The sequence below is a fragment of the Phoenix dactylifera genome, chromosome 5 (genome assembly GCF_051530095.1).
Source record: "Phoenix dactylifera cultivar Ajwa chromosome 5, Ajwa_hap1_PhDact_Kaust_v1.1, whole genome shotgun sequence".
Lineage (NCBI taxonomy): Eukaryota > Viridiplantae > Streptophyta > Magnoliopsida > Arecales > Arecaceae > Phoenix > Phoenix dactylifera.
In genome coordinates, this window is record NC_143194.1 from 4,499,999 (window position 1) to 4,509,722 (window position 9,724).

General features: G+C 38.4%; 1 protein-coding gene across 1 annotated transcript; it reads right to left on the reverse strand.

Moving 5' to 3' along the window:
• Positions 1-1,663: 1,663 nt before the first annotated feature.
• On the reverse strand, positions 1,664-4,810 carry LOC103708628 (CASP-like protein 2B1). Its single transcript, XM_008793648.5, has 3 exons — positions 4,461-4,810; positions 4,213-4,345; positions 1,664-2,062 (listed from the first exon to the last, which is right to left on the reverse strand). Exons 1-3 carry the CDS (start codon positions 4,658-4,660, stop codon positions 1,829-1,831), a joined length of 567 nt encoding a protein of 188 aa, XP_008791870.1. The 5' UTR covers positions 4,661-4,810; the 3' UTR covers positions 1,664-1,828.
• Positions 4,811-9,724: the final 4,914 nt, after the last annotated feature.

The following is a 9,724-nucleotide window of genomic DNA, read 5'->3' on the forward strand; positions in this document are numbered from 1 at the left end:
TGGATTATTCAGGTTGGGTCGGAGCCATATATAATCCGGTCCCTACCCAAAACATTCGGATCTAGATCGGATCTGATTCAAGTCCGGGTTTAGATTGAGAGAAAGCACCTAAGCATCCTTGATACCACTACAAACTAATTTAATATATGATGCAAAATTGGTTAAGATATGGATGTCATCACCCATATTAAACAATTGTTTCCTTTGTCCTCTTGTCAAACATTCAAATTTAGTGTGTGCTGCTTCCCTTCTCCCGCCTGCTTGGTAAATTTATTACAGTACAATTTCAATACGTGTTGCACGCTTGGCACTGCATGTACAGAGCAGTCAGATTAAAAAATTCTGGGTTCAGAATTCTGGTGTTGCTTTGCATCAATATGTTCTGTCTTCCATGCAACTTGCCCACAGGTGAGTAGGTTACAACAATTGATGAAGAAACGGCTGCTCCCTTTACGGCTTTACCAAACAATATCTTGTTGCAGTCCTAAAGATTTACTTGCCCCAAATCCCCTGCTCCCTTTGCTAATAAATTTGCTCCTAGCTAATTAGACACCAAACCCCCTTTGTCCCAACCAAGTGGCCAAACAAAACTCCCAAACTAACAAATCATATGCCGTCTCCAAGTTCACCAATACTACTTTTTGCCTTTATCTTCTTGCAATCACAGAGGACCTCTTCAACAGGAGAGTAATTTGAAGGTATATAGGTTTGGGATAAAAGCATCTTACGCATCACTGACCAAGTTCAAGTAAGGTGGAGGTGTCGAATTATATCTTGAAGAGTTAATCCAACAGAATAATCCATACTTAATTTCGAGAAGTTCATCAATGGAGACATCCAATATATGCTACAAAACTAAATCACGAACGAGCACTTGATGGTTGACTATGTAGTAATGATAGGCTTGAAATTTGAAAAGATGCATTCACTTAAAGTCAAGTATAAATAGCCAAACATGATCTAACATAACATTACTTTTTAGTTTTTTAACTGAAGGATATAAGTGAAACTAAAAATATATATGTATGCATGTATCTACTACATCTTTGTGTACATATGTGTGCATATATATACATATATGTACATATGTGATATAATGGATGCATGCATGTATGTATGTAAAAAACGAGATAGTTATGTGGGTTCGGGTCAAGTCAGGTATAAAAATCTCAAATCCCAACCCAACCTGAAATTTTCAATAGATTTGACTTTAATTCCGAGTCAAGCACCAGGATTGCGAGTTAGAATGACAACCTTACTTCAAAGTAAGCTCTCACCAACGAATTCAACTTGCGCTATGCTTAAAGAGTCACCTAGGTCCTTCTTAATCTTTTTTTACTTTCCTAGAGATTGTCAAAGGTTTCGAAATTGATTTCCTTAGCATCCTCGATCTTCCGTCTCAACCATGCTAAATTGGGATCTCAATTCATCTTGATCTTGGCCACCCACCATGATACCTGATACTTCTTGATTCGAAAATCATGACGTAGAAACTGTCTATTAGTCAAAATTTTGCTTTAAGTTCTTCATGAGATACCGTCTTATACTCACACGACACGCTTTCATTTAAATAATATCAATAATGCAAACCCTGGACAAAACCATAATCCACTATTTAGTATTCAAATCTGCGGCTAAATTGGTCTCTGATGCACAAGAATGCTTACCAAATTAAAAAAGGCACAACATTGCATGATTGGATAGCAATTACAACATATGTTTTAGAAAAATACAAAGGTCATCGTTATGATATACCAGCAAATTAGCTATAGAGAGATGGAAGGAGTAAAGTAGGGAGAAGAGCTATGTCCTACCATTTCAACTGCCCTCATCTTTTGTTATTCCCATACAGTCGGAAAAGGTTAAATGCAGAGATACAGGAAAGTATGAGAATACAAGAAGTGACCACAAATGCAATCGCTAAACCACATCCAGCCTTGATGCAGAATCCCCTATACAGATCACATAGTTTCATCCATTGAAGCTCTGGTTGGCCAAACTGTGCAAGCAATCCTGACTGTGCACTTGCAGCCACTGCAGCTACTGATACATATGCCATTACCTGAAATAGATGGGTTACACATTATTCAACATGATGTAGTGTATAAGTTTATTTATCAGCTCTGTTTTTTTTTTTTTTAGTGAAGTTTGATCGAAAAAGTGTATAACAATAATAATGCATACAGTATACGAATTAACTAATCTCTAATTGCAAATTTGATCAACATTCATAAGCTCCAAGAGACCATATGAGTAACGAAGGGCCTCGCGCTTAAATGGCAATCACTCGCACGGGCAACAATTTTTATTGGATTAGTAGATGCTGATCGAGTTCACCTTATCAGATTATATGCAATAGGTTTCATCTCAAAATGGTAATTGTTATGAATGCATTTTTAAATGGAAAAAGAAGTCCACTGCAGTACCAAAGACAATTTATACAATATCTTATTTCATCACAATTTGCAGACATCTTAGTTATGTTCTATTTTAAATTTCATTTTAAGGTTGAACAGAAGTAGTTCTTTAAAAGAAATATGCTACATAAAGATGGCTCAATTGTTCAACAAAAAATAGGCATAAATTTTGGTCAAAATTAGCAGCACATCACACATATTGTGCAGCGAGCAGTATTCGCAGTATAACAATTGATGTTGATGTGCCTTTGCTAAGCCAATGTTTTTTTTTCTGTAAAAAATATGTACCAAGATCATAAGGACATGGTAACTATATTGTAGCAAATCACTGTTACCATTTGGAACATAAATATCTTAGGCCCTCATACATGGTCCTTATGCCTCCCATATTGTATGTAGCATCACTCTACACATACCTCACTCTTTAATGAAAATGCACCTTGGTTTTAGCATTTTACTTAGGAGAGAGAAGCAAGGTCCGCCACACGGCCCACATCCGTACCTAAATCTATACTAGTCGGCACCCGATATAGTTTGGTACCGATTCAGTACCGTACCAAATCTGTAGGGCGTGTTGGCCCATGACCGACACACCTTTTTTTTTGGAGTTCTCAAAAAAATTTAATTAGCAATTACTCTTTTCAAACTTTTTTTATGAATTTAAGTCTAATTTGATTTTTTTAATATTTTTTGATGTTTCTATCATCCTGGTTTAACCTATATGATGCATCTTATTGCTTCAAGTAGTAACGTGAAAATTAAAAAATAATACAATCAATTACATACATTTAAAGTCCAACATACATACCGGTATTTGAAATCAAGTCGAGTGACGATACCTCTCGTAGATATCCGAATCATCAACATAGTCAGAAGGCACAACAATCCACCCCTCTAATTTTTGGTATTATTTATATATTACTTATTATTTTTAAAAATATTTTTTTAATATTAATATTTAAAAAATTAATTTCAGCTTAAATTCATGTATAACCCAATAATGGATGAAACATATATGTTTCTAGGCCCTCGGGCATGCATCAAAGGCTACTTATTTTTCAATTTTTTCTAAATTTAGACCTAGGCCACGGTACACATAATCACATCAAAACTTGAATAAATGAATACCAATTTTTATGGAGAGTAGCTTGTATGCCCCTAAATACGTTTAATGCCATATCCAACCCGGTTCGAAATCGGATTGACTCGGTGCGAACCGGCCGGTTGGCACCCATTTGACATGAAACCGACCTGTTTCGGTCGGTAAAGGACCGATGCCGGCCGATCCAATAACGGTTCCAGTCGGAACCAAATAGGATTGTCGAACCGACTCAGTTTTGCACCGGATCTGCTCCATACTACCTGAACCGGGTTCGGCCCAGTTTGGCAAACCCTGGCGAGAAGCGAGAGGAATGCTAACTCCATATGCAAGTATATTTATCATTTGGAATCACAATTTCCAATTCTTCCTTTAATCAAAAACTATCCAAGTCTTTCCTCTCGTGCATAATACCCAACACCAGATATTTAATTCAAGGATATATTTCAGAAACGAGGAAGATGCAGGGCTGGCTAACAATTACAACAATAATCTACTGCATGTAGAATGTGTAAGCAAAGTTTTAAAAAGGGATTGGAAGGGATTTTGCATGAAAATATGAATATTAGATCAGTCGATACGCATGGTTCTACAGATCAACATGGCTGGCAAATTGAAGGCACGTATAGAAAATAATCATTTTGGCAAATTAGGCTGACGGCAAATAAGGATCCATCAAAGATAGATTTCTTTCACCTGATCGCATAAGAAAATAAGCCAAGCGAAGGGCTTGTTTAACAGAACACTCCCCTTGGTTACATTTACTATACATCGCAGGCCCTGTATAAGACTATAACATGCAGCAATCCCATTAAATATCACCAGAAACCTGCACCCAAAAGCAATGTAGAGCAAGGGAAGAAAACAAAAACAAGTAAGTTGGTGCAAAGAACATTAATTTTTTTATTAATATGACATGAAGAAAGACTTCAGGGCTTGCTTACACTGAAGCCTTCATGTCCGTGAACTTGGCCTTCCTTTCCAGGTAGACGATCCTCCTGGTCTGGGTGTCAGTCCCCACAAGGGCAGCCACAAGCACGGCAAGCCCACATATAACACACCTGAGAGCCACCTCTCCCACCCTCAGCTTCCTCTCCACTGCCTTCCATCTGCCACCCACAGGCACATTCCAAGGATTGCCCATCCTCCCTGAACAAATTCCCCACGAAAGATCCAAAAGAAATAGAAAAGAAACCTTCTTTCTCCACCAATCTCACCAACATGGAATTCAATACTGGAGTTTCCCTTGTATAGGGCCCATGGCAAGCAAAACATGCTGGTAGGCTGCTGCTACTCTTAATTTCCATTTGGTCTCACCTATTTAATGCGGGCGATTGGGTAGCTGAACATTTATTATATATTAATTTGTTCACCTGTCTTCTTGGACAGCAATGGGTGGGTAAGTGGTCCCTCTAGTGATTTGAGATGCACAAGGTTATGCAGCTGAACCTTTTGGATGGAGTTTAGCTATGCTCCCCCCATTGCTGGTGAGATCCCTCCATTAAAATAGGGAAAATGAAGGGCCGGCCCATTATTTGACCAGTCTCTAATCTTTAGTCCCTGTTGATCGGTTCTTTAACAACCGGTCCAACGACATTTTGATATTCCATCATGAGATGAAAATACTCCTCACCCTTCCGCTCTTCCTCTCTTTCATGAATAGCGACCTTTTCGTGGAAGACGGTGAGGCCGAGGGGTGCACTGTCAGACACCTCGGCCGCTGGCTACGGCTCGGCCGCCAAGGCCCGGCCTCCTTCCGGCACTGCTTGCCTCGCGAGAGAAGAAGAAAGGAGAAGAAAGGAGGAGAAGAAGGGCCGCTGCCGGCCACGGCTCGGCCCCTTTTGGGCGCCGCCGGTCTTGCGGGAGGAGAAAAATTTCACTGCTGACCTTCCACGGCTGCCGCCGACCACGGCCTGGCCCCCTCCCTCAGCCGCCACAGCTCGCCCCCCTTCCGGTGCCTTCGGCCGCGCGGAAGGAGAAGAAAGGAGAAGAAGAGAAGAAAAAAGAAAGGAAAAAGAAAAGAGAAAAAAAAAGAAAAGGAAAGAAAAAGAAGAAAAAGGAAAGAAAAAGAAGAAAAGAAAAGAAAAGAAAAAAAGAAGAAAAGAAAAGAAAAATAAATAACTAAATATATATATACACGAATGAATGAATAAATAAATAAATAAATATAATAAATAAAAATATTTCAATGAAATAAAATAATAAATAAAAAATACGAATGAACAGATAAATAAATAAAAAGGAAAATAATGTGTGAGCAGTAAATAATTTGATCTTCATGATATTGATAAGTACAGTGGATTTGTCACAATTGCAATTAGTTAAGTAAGCTTGAAACTCAGTTCATATAGTCTCGAACACAGTTAACTCACCATTGCAATTAGGTTAGTAAGCTTGATGCACAGATAAGCTTAATCTAGCCTGACACACAATTTATATAGCATGGCATACATTTAAGTGAGCTTCGTATGCAGTTAATTAATGTTTGAACACTTAATCTAGCCTGGCACAGTTAAATCATCTCGGAACACAGTTACATCTTCTCTGCATACAGATAAATCTTATCTGCATAGAGTTAAGATGGCTCAATATTACAAAAGGTTTGAGCCATCTTAACTCTGTATAGAGAAGATTTATCTGTGTGCAGAAAAGATATAGTTGTGTTCTGAGATGATTTAAGTAAGTTTAGCATACAGTTAATCAATATTTGAACACTTAATCTATCCTGGTATATAGTTAAGTCTCCACACACAATTAAGTAGAACACACTTAAGCTAGCCTGACACATAATTAAATCATCTCGAAACACAGTTACGTCTTCTCTGTACACAAATAAATCTTTTCTGCACAAAGTTAAGATGGCTCAAACCTTTTGCATCTTAACTCTGTGCAGAGAAAATTTATTTGTATATAGAGAAGACATAACTATATTCCGAGATGATTTAACTGTATGCCAGGCTAGATTAAGTATGTTTCAAGTTTATTTAACTATGTGCCGAAAAGACTTATTTGTGTCATGCTCGATTAAGTGTTCAAACATTAATTAACTGCATGCCAAGCTTACTTAAATGTGTGTCATGCTATATGAACTGTGTGTTATGCTAAATTAAGCTTACGTATATACCAAGCTTACTAACCTAATGCAATGGTGAGTTAATTGTGTTCGAGGCTATATAAACTGAGTTCCATGCTTACTTAACTAATTGCAATGGTGACAAATCTACTGTACCTATCAATATCATAAAGATCAAATTATTTACCACTCACTCATTATTTATTTTATGTTATTTTATTTATTTATTTTTTATTTTTATTTTATTTATTATTTCATTTCATTGAAATATATTTATTTACTATCTTATTTATTTATTTATTTATTCATTTATTCGTATTTATTTATTATTTTATTTCATTGAAATATATTTATTTATTATCTTATTAATTCATTCATTCATTTATATATTTATTTATTTTTTCTTCTTTTCTTCCTTTTTCTTTTCTTTTTTTCTTTTTCTTCTTTTTCTTTCCTTTTCTTCTTCTTTTTTCTTTTCTTTTTCTTTTTTTTTTCCTTCTCTTCTTCTCCTCCCTTCTTCTCCTTCTCTTCCCACAAGGGCGGAGGCACCATAAGGGGCTAGGCCGTGGCGGCAATGGGAGAGGGCCGAAAAGTGGCCGACGGCGACCGCAGTTGGCTAGCGATGAAGTTCTTCTCTTCTCGCGAGGCGGCGACGCCAGAAAGGGGTTAGGCCGTGGCGGCCGTAGGAGAGGGCCCGAGAGGGGGTCGGGCTGTGGCCGGCAGCAGCCACGACCTGGCCTCCCTTCTTCTCTTTCCTTCTTCTCCTTTCTTCTTCTTCCGTGAGGCCGACGACGCCGAAAGGGGGTCGAGCCGTAGCAGCCTCGGGAAGGGGCCGAGCCGTGGCTCGCGGCGGCCGCGGCTTGTGTGCAGAAGACCAACCTGTTCTTCTTCCTCTTCTTCGACACCTCCCTACCGTGGGGGCGGGGGCATCTTCGGCATTTTCTTTCAAAAATAATGCTCTTAGGGACCGGAAATTAAAGTTAGTAAAGTTATTGGACCGGACATTTCAGTTATAGTCAACAGAGACTTTTTGTTATACCAGGTCCATCGGAGGGTGGGGAATTAATTACCCATATAAAATATTGAAAAGAAAAGAAAAGACAAGAGTCCTCACAGGAATACTATATTGATAATAAATCTTGCCAAGGATATTCATGCTGAAAGACAAGTTGCTTCCTGGCACTCTATAGTTGCCAACCAGCTGTTTGACACCTCCGTGTCACAGATGGAGTTGAGAGTAGCTTGGTCCGGACTGAGTTATGTGCGACATGCGTTGCAGGCCAGAGATATTCTTCCGAAGGGTGACTTGGCGACGATCATTGGATGGATTCTGCAGACGTCAGGTGGGGTCGGTGATCACCATCCACTACTGAGGGATATCCGGGCCATATTGTGTGATGGGATGGTTAACAAGCGAAGCATGTGTTCAGGAAGGCGAATGGGGCTGCGGACTAGGTGGCTTTCTTTGTCGCCAACCATTCAGAAAACCACCTATGAGAGTGGGAGGGGCGCAGGTGCCTAGTACTCTCCGTAATGTACTGTTTTTTTTGACTTTCTTGGTTGTATCCGTACACGTTATATATGATACTTCCGTTTCAGCAAAAAAAAAAAAAAAAAAAAAAAAAAAAAAAAAAAGATAAGGGTCCTCACCGGAATACTGTATTGATAATAAATCTTGCCAAGGATATTCATGCTGAAAGACAAGTTGGTTCCTGGCACTCTATAGTTGCCAACCTGCAAGGAGAGCTTACTATGACGAGCAAGATTACCAAAAAACATTGTTCAAACTCGTGCAATAGCGTATTATCATCATACTGTTTTGAAGAAATAAGCAGAACCTCATATAACAAAGCATCCCTAGAAATCCGAATGGGGGTACATAAAGATTGAAAGTGATAGAACAACCCTCATTTTATTATGGAAAACAACCCAAGAAAATCACTTCTAACTGTGACTCTACAGGCAAATTAAGATCACTAGAACAAAACAGCTCTATTGGCCCACGAATAACATCATCGAGAAAAGGAGTTGCAGGGACCAGCCATTCCCTTCCCTCATGTTATGAATGGTGTGGAACAAATGGCCCATCAGACCTCAAAGATGTTTCTAAGATTAGGTACAAGGGTTTTAATATACCATGTTTATTCCCAACCAAACCAGGTCAAGTAGAATTATGATTTTGAAGAAGTTTTATCGCTGTTACCCCGCGCTTTATCACATGATGACGCATCGTTGCCATCTTCGGCCAAGCACTAACGAAGAATAACGGGAAGAAACATCCTTTAGTGCATGTACCAAGGAATACCGTATATTTTGCCATATTTTCTCTAACATTTTTTTTAAAAAAAATAAAAATCAAATCAGGACGGAACTTCTGCTACTACTTGAATCTGTCAGTGACTTAGGAAAACAAAAATAAAAGGGAAAGCATATGAGTTCCGTGACTTCAAAAAAAAAAACAAAAAAGAAAAAAGAAAATCGAATGCGTGAAAAGAGGCCATCTGCCTGCATCCTCTCTTTCTCCTTGTCAAGCCTCTCTCCATCTATCCTCTTCCTCGTCAAGCTTGGTCTCCTATCCGTTAGGCCGTCCTTCTCTACCTCGAGTCTATTTCTCTTTCTCCAATTCGCTCCTTTCCTAGGATCAAAGAAGCTACAATATATATTAAAAAGCCCGAAAATATGTATCACTTAGCCATATACTGTGTACTCATAAACATCATATTTTGTAAACTATGTACCGATTTATTTAGAGTATGTAATAAGATGCTAAATAATTATTTTGCTAGGTATGTATTACCTGACTATGTAGTATGTACTGGTGAACACCATGTTGTAGAAACTATGTGATTGATTTATCTGGAGGTATATTTTGAAAAGCTGGATGACTATTTTGTTAAGTGTGCATCACTTGACCATGTACTACATATGGGTGAACACCATATTTTGAAAATTGGGTATCAATTTACCTAGAAGTGTGTATTGGGTAGCAGCTGAGTGTATATTAAAGAAGTTTATAGTATGTTTTTAGAAGCCAATAAGTGTATATCGCATGGCCATGTACTGTATACGGATAAAAATTATATTCTAAAAACTGTATATCGATTTACCTAGAGGTTCGTACCAAAATGCTGGATG